Source organism: Astatotilapia calliptera, chromosome 1, assembly GCF_900246225.1.
Source record: "Astatotilapia calliptera chromosome 1, fAstCal1.2, whole genome shotgun sequence".
NCBI lineage: Eukaryota > Metazoa > Chordata > Actinopteri > Cichliformes > Cichlidae > Astatotilapia > Astatotilapia calliptera.
Window position 1 is genome coordinate 15,538,179 of NC_039302.1, and position 14,659 is coordinate 15,552,837.

Consider the following 14,659-nt stretch of genomic DNA (forward strand, 5'->3'; position numbering starts at 1 on the left):
GCTGATAACTGAGATCACTGAGTACGACTCTAGTTCTCATCAGGATTTAATCTCAATACAAACTTCATACGCATGCTGAAAGGGGAGGAAACGTGCACATACATCCCAGCATAATTTATTAATCCACCTGCTTCCCTTCCTTCATCTCAACCTTCTCCATCAATTATTTCACTACTATTCCCGACCTTGAAGTTTAAGGTTAAAGCTGAATTTCAGGTCTCTTATTTTTTACTAATTCAAGCCTGAGACGATGTTCCTTTGTGAACTTGTAGATCTAGTTGACCCCGGGTCTGCTGGGTTTCACTAATTAGGAATAGGTTCAGGTCACACTGACTCTGTCAGCAATTCAAAGGTCAGGAGTGCGTTCCATTTATTGACGCATTAAGCTGGAGGGAGAGATGGAGACTTAAGAGGTCTCAGGGTCCCCAGGAAAGAGGAAAGTAAATCCCCTTCCTCATTACTGTAATGAATAACCTAAACTGCAATGCAAAAAACAATATTCATGAAGTATGAATTAGTTCCTGTCTAACCACAGTGTATTATTGGTCAAGAATAATTACAATTATGTAAATGTAATGGGGATTGACATTTATTTATATATAACTCAAAAAATGAGAAAATTACAGTGAGCAGCAGGGGTTAGCTCTGCTGCTTCACAGCAAGAAGGTCCTGGGTTTGAATACACTGGTCATCCTGAGGCCTGGTTTAAAACTTCTTCCTGTGCCTGTGTGGGTTTTTTTCCGGTACCCCAGCTTTCTCTCACTGTACAGAGACATTGTTAGGTTAACTGGTGATTCTAAATTGACGATAGTTGTGAATCTGAGTGTGAATGGGTGTCCGTCTCTCTGTGTTAGCCCTGTGACAGACTGGTGGCCAGTCCAAAGCGTACTCTGCCTTTTACCCCTGAGAAGGGCATGAAAGCTGAAGGCTCTGCCTCCCATTCTACTTTTAAATACACAGAAGAATCACGAGTAAGCCTGCAGTCTGGGAGTGAAGGGCTCTATTGGAGTGATACGGTAGTATGAGGTCTTTAAGATAAGATGATTATAATCCATCATCAATTCTGTTTAATCTCTTATGAAATTATTAATAAATTCATCAATATGCTTTCTCGTTAAATAAACTGTATTAATACAGATCCTATTTGCAGGTAGGGTTACATCTGCCTGCTATTATTACCACCACCATTTTAAAAAAGCAAAACAACCAGAACTGGAAAACAAAACGAAAGACCGCCTGAGTGAACAGGACTTACCAGCTTGGTGTGTCGTGACGGTCACATTTGCCAGCGAGCGTGCAGTCATACCCAGCCCAGAGACCCCGTTCACAGCCTCAACGTGGAAGGTGTAGCTAGCGAGCATTGCAAAGTCCAGTATTGCTACAGAGGTGCCAGTAATGCCGAGTGGCCGTGGGATAAAGTGCAGGTCAGGCTCGCACGGCTCACACTGTGTCACAGCACCGCTGCTGTCACTCCCACCACAGCGCTGGCACAGTATGTTGTAAGTGATGTCCTTTCTGCCTCCTGTATCACTGGGAGGCATCCACTGCAAGAAGAGAGCTGTGTCATTGATGAGTGAGACCAGGTTCCTGGGAGCTGATGGAGGCCCTGAAAGAGAGAAGAAAAGTATTTAGAGACAGACATTTTTTTTTTTTTTTTTGGCGACTGCACTTGCCACTTTTTGAGATGGATATTCTCCAGGACACTTATGCGACCTTGAATATGAAGCAATGGTTGGCACATGATCACCATAATCTGACAAGTTTGCACGCTGAGCATATTTTTATTCCTTAGCATGTGTGTTCAGTGTGTAGGTACAGCAAGTGTGTGGGTGGTTGGCTTTCAACATTTCCGGCTTCATTCCAGCAACTTGTGTCAATTTCCCGGCTAAAATTTCAGGGTTTTTTTTTCAGTTTTCACACCTGTACAATAAAAAAAAATCTGAGCTGTTTGAGTGTATCTTCAAATATCTGCATGTAGGCGTGTGAGAGGATAGCTCTCAGAGTGTAAGAGTGTTTCATTCCAGCATGATACTTGTCAGTTTCATCGATACACCGCTCAGAAATGTCCAAACTTGGTGAGCAGAAATTTAAATGTGACTCAATCACACTGTTAAAACTTAAACAGCAAAACGAAACTAAAAAAAAAAAAAAAAACAGAAACGATGGGGTGAATGTTGGCACAGCAGTCACAAAATTGGATTTCTGCAAGCAGGAAAGAGACGAAAGGTTTTGTAGCTTTCTACTAACTTGTACAAGCCATAGTAGTGGGGTCTTTGAGAGCCCTGTAGAAGCCTTTATCACAGTGACAGATGGTGGCCGCCTGGTCATGGCTAGAGCTGTGTAGAGGACACTTGGAGCATTTAGTGTTTCCAGCATACGCCTTGAAGGAGCCAGGCTTGCAAGCTGGAGAAAAAAGAGATGCAAAGGGTGAGTGCTCCTTATGCAACTGCATTTCCATCAGCGCACATACTCTTAATCGAAACTCCAGCTGCTTCGCTCCTCACCTGTGGTCTGACCTTATTTCCCGAGGTACTATCTGTCACCTTCTTATTAGCTCACTAAGCCACATGTCCTGTAAAGTGGCCCTTCTAAGAAATGGCACACACCTGTAAAGCCATTTCTTTTTTACAGAATAGAGAATCACAAAATCACACAACCCACATGGTGAGCTTACAAGGTTTATTAGGCCACCTGTCATAAAAACAAGAAAACGCAAGCGTTCTAGAAATCTGTCAAAAACTAAACTAACCAAATAAATATGTTATTATTTATCAGGCAAATAAACTGAATTCATGTCATGATTCAAGTGAATCAGTACTTCAAGTAAATAACAACAACAACAACAATAATAATAATAATAATAATAACAATGTTTAATACATTTTTATAAATCTAGATATATTTGGTAATTGCCAGTACTGTTAATTTAGGGCAGCCGTGACAAACCTTACATTGGGCAGTGGTCTAATAAATTTGTTAAGCACTGTATACGACAATATGTTGTTTAAAAACACATTAGCACACAAAGTAAAACACATGCTGATACAGTCCATTCATCTATTATCTTAATCACAATGTTACAAGAGGCTGGAGCTTATCCCAGCGGAAAATGGGCTAAAGGTGAGTCGTAATTATGTCTTCAGACTGTGAGAAGACACAGAAAAATCCAGACACATGTCCTATCCGTGATTAACCTTAGCACATTAATCCAGATATTATTCTGAATGTTTTTCATGCAACACAGTGGCTGATGGTGAACAGTACTCCTGGCAAATGAAGATGAGAGTTACTGTAGGTAGACGTTTGTTAGATGACTGGATATCAGAGAAATATTTCAAAACTAAACAATGCAAGAACACCATGCACTCACTGTGCTGTTTACACTAAATTCTGACTCCACCATCTGAATGTTACAACTCAAACTGAGACTCATCAGACTAGGCAACATTTTTTCAATCTACCGTTGTCCGGTTTTGTCAGTGTGAATTGTAGCCTCAGTTTTCTGTTCTTAGGTAACAGCAGTGGCATCCAGTGTGGACTTCTGCTGCTGCCGACCATCTGCTTCAAATTTGACGTATCGTGTGGTCAGAGATGCTTTTCTGCTCACCTCAGTTATACTGAGAGGTTATTTGAGTTACTCTTGCCTTTATCTGACCTCTGACATCAGCAAGGCTTTTTCATCAGCTACTACTCACTATTTTCTCTTTTTTAAACTATTCCCTATGAAAACTCCAGAGACTGGGAAAATCCCAGTAGATTAGTAGCTTTTGAAATGTTCAGACCAACTCATCTGGCACCAACAATCATGTCACACTCAAAGTCACTTAAATAATAATTCTTCCACACTGTCATGACCATGTTTATATACTTAAATGCGCTGACTTCCTGAGATGATATTTTCCTTAACTTTCAGTTGAACAGGTGTACCTAACAAAGTGGCCAGTGACCATATTTTTTGCTTAAGTCCTTCAAATTGACAAAAAAGGAGTAGTAGCTAAAGGCTAAATAACGATTTTTGGCAGCAATTTGTTTTAATCAGCAGGTTTAACCCAGTTTAAGGTCACTTTGTAGTCTTGCAAGTAGGTAAAAGAGGAGCGATTAACATACGAATAATTCATTATTAAAATGTTAATACAACCTGCTTCCTGCTGAAATCTCAATCCACTTATACAGTCCATTCTGCTGACCGGGTATTTGCAGTTTTCCATCCTTAGACTGTTTCACTTTACCTCCAGTGTTACTTGCCCATTTCTTTCTTTCCATCAACTCACACAACTCTCCTTTCCTTATCTTTTCAATTTTTCTCTCTCTCCCCCCCCCCCCCCCCCCCAACTGTTATGCTCTGCAACAATTTTCACCTATTCTTGTTTTTCATCTTTATTCCAATGTATTTTTTTCTTTTCCCATCTCTCGTCTTCTTCGTCGCTCTTTTCCCTCGAGGCTTATCAGAAGATGGAAAAACCACTGCAGATTGCCTCCTTTTCCCCAGACTTATCTTGGCACAGAAGAATAAAGCATTAATAGTGCAGTTATTTAATATTCTGGGAATTTGTGGATGATTTTATTGCCATTTTATTGCAGTTGAGTTGAGTGATTTTTTTTCTTTCTTTCGTGAGAATATATATACTTGTGGGTGGAATAATAATTAAAGAAATAGGAAATACTGTATATATACACTGAGAAATTCAATCAAGCCAAAAGGTTTATATAATTTCAGCTTCATTTTAATATCTTCATATATTTTCTGTAAGTAAGCAAAAATACATAGTAGTTAACTGACTTTATTTTTCCGTAATCACATCATCTTCATATATTGCCTAATGCATTAATGCCTCCATTGAAATACACTACCACTTTAAATTCTCTATTGACGCTAGCCTTTTTTTATCATAAGCGTGATAAATGATGTCCTGCTGTGACACAGTCCCCAGCACTGTACAAAGGATGACTGATGGAGGATTATTACTGTTTGAAATCAATTATATTCAATTATTTTTGTGTGTGTATATAGTAATGCTAAGATATAATGTTTCATGAAAGTCATTTTTGCAGTGACACCAAATCTGTTCGTGCAGTTTCTCCAGGATCTACATACATCAGCTTTTCAATACTCAAGAGAGTACTGCATGACTGAGAAAGAAACTTCCTCCCTCAAGCTGGATTGCTGCTACTTTAGTCAACCTAGTGATGGAAACTTTCTCACTGATATTATTACACTAGATAAGACAGGAAAAACTGCAGTCTGTCACATAATCTTGGAAAATTAATGTAAAGAGAAGATAACTTGGACTATTTTAAATACACCTCCCCCGTCCTGTTCACCGAACGGAGAAACTGATCTAACTAAACACTAATCTTCAGAGTGGTATTTTTTTGTGAGTGTGGGATAAAATTCATTTCTTCTTCCAAAGAAAACTGAAATTGTATCATAGTATCCCTGCCAGTGTAAGCCTGGCAGGGATACCATGCCAGAGTTGGTACCTCTGCCAAGTCTGGCATGTAAAATAGTAGAACTAGCATAGAAAATAGCCACTTTTATGAGTATATAACATAAATGTTTATCAAAACACCCCAGACACACTACAACTTGACATTTTCTGCTCAAACAACCCTGTGCCAAGTGTGGAGTCTTTCAAGTTCCTGTTCACTATTATCTCTCAGCTCCGGAAGTGGGAGCCCAACACCAACTCTATTCAAAAAGTTCCAACAGTTGACGTCCTTTCAGCTGAGGAAGGATGGCCTATCATAGGAGCTACTGATCAAGTTCTACACTGCGGTCATCAAGTCTGTCGTGCGCAGTCTGCTTCAGACACAAAACAGGTTAGTATGACTACCTACCTAGTACTACTAGCGCTACTATAAACTCTAAAGAATGTAGAGAAAATAACTGGCGTCCCCTTGTCCAGCCTCCAGAACTCCTCAAGAACCAGTGAGCAGGCAGCAAACATGATCAGAAATTCCTCACACTCTGGACACAACTTTTTCAACTCTTCCCCTCCGGCAGGTGTGACAGATCCACCTACACCAGAACAACCAGACTCAGAAACAGCTTCCTTCCCACTGCCATTATCCTCATAAACAACTAAGTTGTACCTATGCCAAGTATTTATTATTAGGTAGTCTAGGTAGGTATTGCATTCTGCTCTGAATCTACAATGACTGTGTTCTACAACAGTTCTACATGTACACAACATTATATTTCACACATAATGCATAATCGTTGTGCTGCACCAGTCTACTTCCTTACGCATGTGTTTGTCTTATATTTTATCTGTTTGTGGTTGGCAGTAAGCCTACTCTGTGTATAATGAATCCATATATAACATATATTGTTTAGACTTTTCTAAACACCCAGTTGCTGGTAATCAGATGAACTCGATTAATTGATCAACGGCGAGTGTGAGCAACTCTAGAAAGCTTTGAAAGTTTGCTGACTTGGAGCATTCAGGTGTGTATTAACACAATGCCACAATCTTCCCAGGAGTGGATGAGAATTTAGCCACAAAGTCAGACCATGCAATTCTTAGAGAAACTACCAAGAAGAGCTACATCTAAGACTCTGAATGCCTCAGTTAGCATGTTAAAGTTCATGACAGTATAACAAAAACTAAGACTAAACAAGTGAGGCCTGTTTGTTAGAGTTGCCAAGACAAAGCATCTTCTATCTACAAAGAACATGGCTTAGGTTTGCAAACTGCAAGACCTCTGGTACAATGTCCTTTGGGAGTGGAGATGTTTAGCTATATTGCAAAATATAAGAAAGCTGTGCCTAAACAAACGTCCACTAATCTCAAAGAAGTGAAGCAACATTGTGAAGAAGAGTGGTCCAGAATTCCTCTACAATGATGTGAAAGAATGAGACATACAGAGCATTATTAAAGTTATTGCTGGTTCTATTCAATTAGGGCATATTTAGTTTTTCACAGGACTGTATATAGTGGAAACACCATCAACTGAAGTGTCCTTGTATGTGTAACACCCTTGGTTAAAACAAATCTGATTGTGATCTGATCTGTGAAGGACAGTTTTTAAATCAACTTATAATTTTCCCATTTGAATCGCCAGGTAACAAAAAGATCAGTCACTACCTGTATGTGGACATAAAAACATGAGGTGAGATGGTAAGCACAACTACCAAGGTGCATTTGAGTAAGATCACATAGTTTGAACTTTACTTACATAAGCTGCTATATAACCTGCCTCTAACAGGCATAGAGCTGCCGAGAGTGAGGATCTGCTACTTTCTCCCCATTCTGCATACATATTATATATATATATGACACTGCAGGGCTACTGAGTCCTGCTATTTTGTTGCTATTTTTCCCCTCTATGACTTCAAGCAAATTCCAAGAAAAATACCTTGCAACTCAATAACTGAATTCTCCAATGAAGAAAGCTGCAGAAAAGTCAATAATTATGTTGCTTTTGAATATATTTTACTACTTTGAGGATTTACTTTGGAATCAATCCAAGAACTGAGAGAGGAAAAGTGCTGTGCAGCTATCTTGCCACGTACTGTAATTTGACCAACAGTGAATGATGCAAACTTGAAAAATGATAACCATTAAACCAAATCCTCTCCTGATTAACAAAACTGATTGTCGTTTTCATTCTAATAGATTTTTTCTTGAAACCAGGTCATCAAATGTTACTATATTTCTTTAAGTAGCAATGTTGAAAGCTTTTCATTAAACTTTGAATGACAGGTGATGCATAGTTAAGCAAAAATACTATGTAACAAAGGAAGAGGCGGGAAAAAACTCTATGGATAAATAGGTGGAAAGAAATGAGCATAAATTTGGATGTAAAGAGGATGAGATGAAAGATTGACATCCAGACGGAAATCCTTGCCAAAATCACATTGCTGCTTAGGTCCTAATGAGAAGAGTAATTTGTCACCCAGCTTCAATTTTTGAGGCACCTTCATCTGGACATTACCTTCTCTCCATGCAGAGGTCCTGCCAAAGGCAACAAACACACTGATTCATTTGAAATTCCAGCTGCTCCCTGCTTTCTAGTATAAGCTAGGAAGATCACCACCAAAAAGCAATTACAATACTCATACTGATATTTCTGTCCAAAAGTCAGAAAAAACATTCCAAACACACACACACACACACACACACACACACACACACACACACACACACACACACACACACACACACACACACACACACACAAAGTAATGCTATTTGTTTGCTACCACTTTTTGGGGGGATTTTGTCATGTAATCTTCCTTCATGTCATGTATTTTTATTAAAAGGAATAATATGCTTCTTTTTCCCCCATTTAACAGTACATTCTCACATTTATTGGCCACTTTATGCTTCAGCAGGAAATCTATGTCGTAACCTACAAAGTAATAGCAAACCCCTCTGAACCCCACACGGTAGCCTGACGTGCACCTCCAGAGAAATGTAATAATGTTGGATCAACGCAGCACACAAGCGTTGTGATTGGCCTCTTCAGATCAGAGAGAATAACAATCATCAGGTCAGTATAAAGAATAATAATAACACATCAACAGAAAGACTCAGGAATGTTAGCATTTCAGAGGATAGTTGAAACTATCGCAATGGACACGAGGGAAGGTACAAAGAAGTGTAAAAACTAGAGAGACAGAAGAAGAACAACAAAAAATAACCCCAAAATAAAAAACTGGCCAAAACAAAGAGCAGGAACCCACAGGAGAAAAAAGCTTTGCCCAAAAGAACATTTGGCTACACTCTCTACTGGACTATCCTGCACAATCAAAAATTACACTGAAGGGAGACTATGGGCTCAAATTGTGGTCATAAATATTTTGTACTTGTAAATCAGGATTTGTATGTGTAAAAAGAATTTGTGTGTCTGTAAAAAGATTTATGTGTGGACTCAGCCAAAAAATACATGTTAAACTCAAGTTTCAAGTTACAAGTACGAATTTGACCCCATTTTTCTTCCTTTCATCTGATTGGCCAATGTCATGTCAATCACAAATTTAACTATCCAATCAGAGAACAGATGGGTTTGGCTGTCGGAGGGGCGCTTTTTTGAACTGCAGGTCCTTGAAGGGTAATACAGTTTGAAGCTGGAGGATCTCTATATAAATATCCGATAGAAGCTAGGTCCCCTAACTTTCAGCAGCTGCTGAAAGGATAAAGTTGTGGTATATCAGTGGTTAGAAATACCATTATTACTTTAGGATTAGTTTAACACAAAGTCAGGGTTGACCCGGGACCATGACTGTGAGTCACAGTGCGCAGCATAAAGGTCCTTTCACATCAGACGCAGCATGTGCTGCTAACGCTAACTGCTAACTAAAAGCCAAGGATCCAGAATTTGTTGCGCTGGGGTTTTGCAGCAGCTCTACCTGTACTAGATGCACCTGCTCCTTGTCGTTTCTATCTCTGACTTTATGTCCTCTGCAAGAGTTTCTGGGTTTTTTTTTATCTTCAAATGTTCAATAAAAACATGCATCACTAATTCATAACGAAGAAAGCTTTGTAACTATCCCCACTAGTGAAGACTGTCATTTCCACAACATAGCCCCCCCCCCCAGCACTGTTGGGTGAATAAGCATGGGTGATATTAGGCTACTGAGGTTTCTCACATTACATCATGCACAACAAAAGTTGTCAGCCATTTTGGATATGATACAGCTACTGGTTACTAGGGAGATCTGTATTCCCCAACTGGTTGGCAATGGTTCCTGGAGGATGCTGGCTTTACTGGATCAAATAGGTTGCAAAGAAAGTTACTTTTGTTGGTAGCAGATTTCCATGGTTACCTGTAGTTTCATGTTTTAATTTTTGTCTGTAAATTTGAGAAAGTGCTCACAAATTGGAAACAGGCAAGGTTCAAAGTAAAACTTGTGTCTCACTGCTGTAGCCAACATGTTTCAAAGTGCACAAATTTTACGCTGAAGGGAAACTATCCCTGTTTCCTGTTTCAGTTGCACTTTTCACAGTTTTGAGAGCAGCTGGGCTGTGTTTGTAGACATGTCCGTCACTTCAATTCAAACTATGACCGCACCAATATGCTAGCGACCACAGCAATGACAAAGCCTTGTTTTTTGTACCAGTTTTTTGCCAGCTGGGGAAAATACATTTTAGCAACAGGTGGTTGCCAGGAGGTCACCGACTGGTCTCTTATACAGTGGGGCAAAAAAGTATTTAGTCAGCCACCGATTGTGCAAGTTCCCCCACCTAAAATGATGACAGAGGTCAGTAATTTGCACCAGAGGTACACTTCAACTGTGAGAGACAGAATGTGAAAAAAAAATCCATGAATTCACATGGTAGGATTTGTAAGGAATTTATTTGTAAATTAGGGTGGAAAATAAGTATTTGGTCACCTCAAACAAGGAAAATCTCTGGCTCTCACAGACCTGTAACGTCTTCTGTAAGAAGCTTTTCTGTCCCCCACTCGTTACCTGTATGAATGGCACCTGTTTGAACTCATCATCTGTATAAAAGACACCTGTCCACAGCCCCTAACAGTCAGACTCCAAACTCCGCCATGGCCAAGACCAAAGAGCTTTCGAAGGACACCAGGAAAAGTATTGTAGACCTGCACCAGACTGGGAAGAGTGAATCTACAATAGGCAAGCACCTTGGTGTGAAAAAATCAACTGTGGGAGCAATCATCAGAAAATGGAAGACATACAAGACCACTGATAATCTCCCTCGATCTGGGGCTCCACGCAAGATCTCATCCCGTGGGGTCAAAATTGATTGATTGATTGGTAATTTATTTCAACATGTGAACAATATACAAGTACATTTAGAAAAGAAATGAGAGAAAAAATATACTATACAAATTACATACAAAAAAACATTCTGATTAATTTACATGTTGAAAGGGAGTGGGAAGAAGTATACACTTATTTAATCCCACCCCTGTCCCATAAATTATCAGTGAATATTTAGTCAGCTTCCTTACTGATATAATTTGTAATAAAAATAGTGAACAGATTTCTGATATACTATATACTATAATATCACATCATGAATTTTTTGTTTGTTTGTTTTTAAATAGAGACATTCACTTAATTTAAATATTTTCCTTTTCTTTATAGATCGAGAAGATCATATTTTTATAACTCTTTTTGAACAGTTTTATGTTTGGACATTGCTTTAATTCCATATTCAGTTTGTTCCATAGTTTCACTCCTTGAACAGAAACACAAAAGCCTTTTCTTGTAGTACGTACCTTCATTGTTTTGAAGTTACAAAAACCCCTTAAATTATAACTTCCTTCTTTCAAAAAAAACATACTCTGAATATTACCTGGCAGTTCTTTATTTTTTGGTTTGAATAGAATTTGTGCTGTTTGGAATTTCACTATATCGTCAATTTTCAATATTTCAGACTGCAAAAATAGTGAGTTTGTATGTTCCCTATAACCTGCATTGTGGATGATTCGAATTGCTTTCTTTTGAAGAGTAAAAAGTGAATGTAATGTGGTTTTATAGTTATTGCCCCAGACCTCTGCACAATAGCTTAAGTATGGTGAAACCAGTGAACAGTAGAGAATATGAAGTGATGTTCTGTCGAATACCTGTTTTGCCTTGTTTAGTACTGCAATGCTTCGTGATACTTTGGAATGAATATATCTTACGTGAGCTCTCCAGTTAAGTTTTTCATCTATTATTACCCCCAGAAATTTATTTTCACTGACTCTTTCAATATCAACACCATTTATTTGAATCTTTGCATTTGTATTTAAACTACTATTTCCAAATAACATAAGTTTAGATTTATTCAAATTTAATGATAATTTGTTTTTATCAAGCCAGAACTTCACTTTACTTATTTCATTAGTCATATCCTCCAATAAATTCTGCAGATCATCACCAGAGCAAAAAATGTTTGTATCGTCAGCAAAGAGAACCATTTTTAATACTTTGGACACTTTACAGATGTCGTTAATGTACAAGTTGAAGAATTTTGGACCCAAAACTGACCCTTGGGGTACACCACAAGCAATGTCCATACATAAGGAGCAACCACCATTTATTTTCACAAACTGCTTTCTGTCACTTAAATAACTCCGGACCCAATTTAAAACTACCCCTCTGACACCATAACGTTCCAGTTTTCTTATTAATATATCATGATCTATAGTGTCAAATGCCTTTGTCAAGTCTATGAATAACCCAGCCACATATTGCTTTTTGTCTATGGAATTTGTGATGTATTCTATTGAATCTAATAGTGCCGATGATGTTGATCTGCTTGATCTGAATCCGTACTGACTCTCAGTGAGTAGTTTATGTTTATCTATAAATTTTTCCAGTCTGTTTTTAAACAGTTTTTCAAGAACTTTTGAGAATTGAGGTAGTAAAGAGACAGGCCTGTAGTTTGTGAAATGGTGTTTGTTTCCAGATTTGTATAGAGGTATACAAATCATGAGAACGGTGAGCAAAGATCCCAGAACCACACGGGGGGACCTGGTGAATGACCTGCAGAGAGCTGGGACCAAAGTAACAAAGGTCACCATCAGTAACACACTACAACGGCAGGGAATCAAATCCCGCAGTGCCAGACGTGTTCCGCTGCTGAAGCCAGTGCATGTCCAGGCCCGTCTGAAGTTTGCCAGAGAGCACATGGATGATACAGCAGAGGATTGGGAGAATGTCATGTGGTCAGATGAAACCAAAGTAGAACTTTTTGGTATAAACTCAACTCGTCGTGTTTGGAGGAAGAAGAATACTGAGTTGCATCCCAAGAACACCATACCTACTGTGAAGCATGGGGGTGGAAACATCATGCTATGGGGCTGTTTTTCTGCCAAGGGGACAGGACGACTGATCCGTGTTAAGGACAGAATGAATGGGGCCATGTATCGTGAGATTTTGAGCCAAAACCTCCTTCAATCAGTGAGAACTTTGAAGATGAAACGAGGCTGGGTCTTCCAACATGACAATGATCCAAAACACACCGCCCGGGCAACAAAGGAGTGGCTCCGTAAGAAGCATTTGAAAGTCCTGGAGTGGCCTAGCCAGTCTCCAGACCTCAACCCCATAGAAAATCTGTGGCGGGAGTTGAAAGTCCGTGTTGCTCGGCGACAGCCCCAAAACATCACTGCTCTCGAGAAGATCTGCATGGAGGAATGGGCCAAAATACCAGTTACTGTGTGTGCAAACCTGGTAAAGACCTATAGTAAACGTTTGACCTCTGTTATTGCCAACAAAGGTTATGTTACAAAGTATTGAGTTGTATTTTTGTTATTGACCAAATACTTATTTTCCACCCTGATTTACGAATAAATTCTTTACACATTCTGTCTCTCACAGTTGAAGTGTACCTCTGGTGCAAATTACTGACCTCTGTCATCATTTTAGGTGGGGGAACTTGCACAATCGGTGGCTGACTAAGTACTTTTTTGCCCCACTGTACTTACCTGAATACCTGCTTGACCTGCTCTTATGCCAACTGCTGTTGAAAGCTTGCTAGCAGTGGAGCTCCAAGTACTGCAACCCTAAATCTGAAGAAAGATGAGAGGATCGCCAATTCCTGTTTGCACTTACCTGAAGAAACTTACAGTACCTGAGTATTATTCCACTTGGAAAATCTGTGTCTGAATGTTAAATTCCAGAGTAACAACTTACCTGAAAATACTTCCCTGATCAGAATCCCAGCTTGAAGACTGACCTCTGATCATTCACTGTTGTTATTTCTTCCTGACTTCTTTTCATTAAAACTGTTTCGACTGTGTCCTGCATTTGAATCCTTTGGGTGAAAGCTTGACAACTGGCTCCATAAAAATTCCCAAAATAATGGCCGCTGTCCCCACAGGCCATCATCAGATGATAGCTGAGGATCCTAAAGTGCCATTCGTTTTGCTGCTGGTCTGCTGAAATTACTGCTAATAAGGACAGTAAGTAAAACCAAACATTGAGCTGGAAGCTGCTGACATACAGATTTAAGATAAGGTGAAATTCAACATTAGGTGATAGCTCTCTGTGGTTTCATTGCTACAATGAATTATACATCTTGATTCGTTCCATAAAACATTGATAAGAGAAGCTATCCACAGTTATTCAAAACACATCAACTGTTGAAGTTTCAGCAGGTAACCTACTGTAGCTTGGTGAAGTGCAACATCTGCACACTTGCAGGAATGTAATGACGTACCAACCAAGAGATTTTGAGTTGTTTGGATGTGTGGGGTTGGAAGTTTTCTCTTGGCTTTACGTTGTCAGAAACAGATGGAGCTGAAGAGTATGTTTACCCTGGACTCTCAGCTTTGATATGCAGATAGGAAGTTCACAGAGAATGAGTGATGCTCTCGTCTGCGCTGCGTTACAGGCCAGAGTAAACACAGTCCTTAATGGACAGAAGAGGGGCACAAACACTCAGACACACCTAAGAGATGTATCGATTCCTCATTTCCTATTCCATTTTACTCAAATTTAAAGGTCACAACTTCAGGCTGGAAGTCATCAGTGAGCAACCTACTGTCAAAGCCTGTAGCTCTGTGGCATGGTCAGGGTAAGTGGCAAAAGACAGAAAACAACAAAAATAGAGACTAAGCAACTTCAGCTTGTTGCTCCTAAATTGCTTCATTTGCATTTTTACCATTAACTTTATTTAAAAAGAGGAAAACTGTGCTGGATTAGGTGGAGTTTAATTAAAAAATGCAATGCATTTTTAAGAAAATTAAGAAGATT

General features: G+C 39.2%; 1 protein-coding gene across 2 annotated transcripts in view; it reads right to left on the reverse strand.

The window, feature by feature from the left end:
- Positions 1 to 14,659, reverse strand: part of LOC113021322 (ephrin type-A receptor 6-like) — an 86,357-nt gene that overhangs the window by 24,865 nt on the left and 46,833 nt on the right. For both annotated transcript variants that reach the window (XM_026165941.1, XM_026165934.1), the window contains 2 exons: positions 2,248 to 2,403; positions 1,256 to 1,606 (listed from right to left, as the gene is read on the reverse strand). In XM_026165941.1, coding sequence (XP_026021726.1) covers positions 1,256 to 1,606; positions 2,248 to 2,403 — 507 coding nt within the window. The remainder of the gene's footprint in view (positions 1 to 1,255; positions 1,607 to 2,247; positions 2,404 to 14,659) is intronic.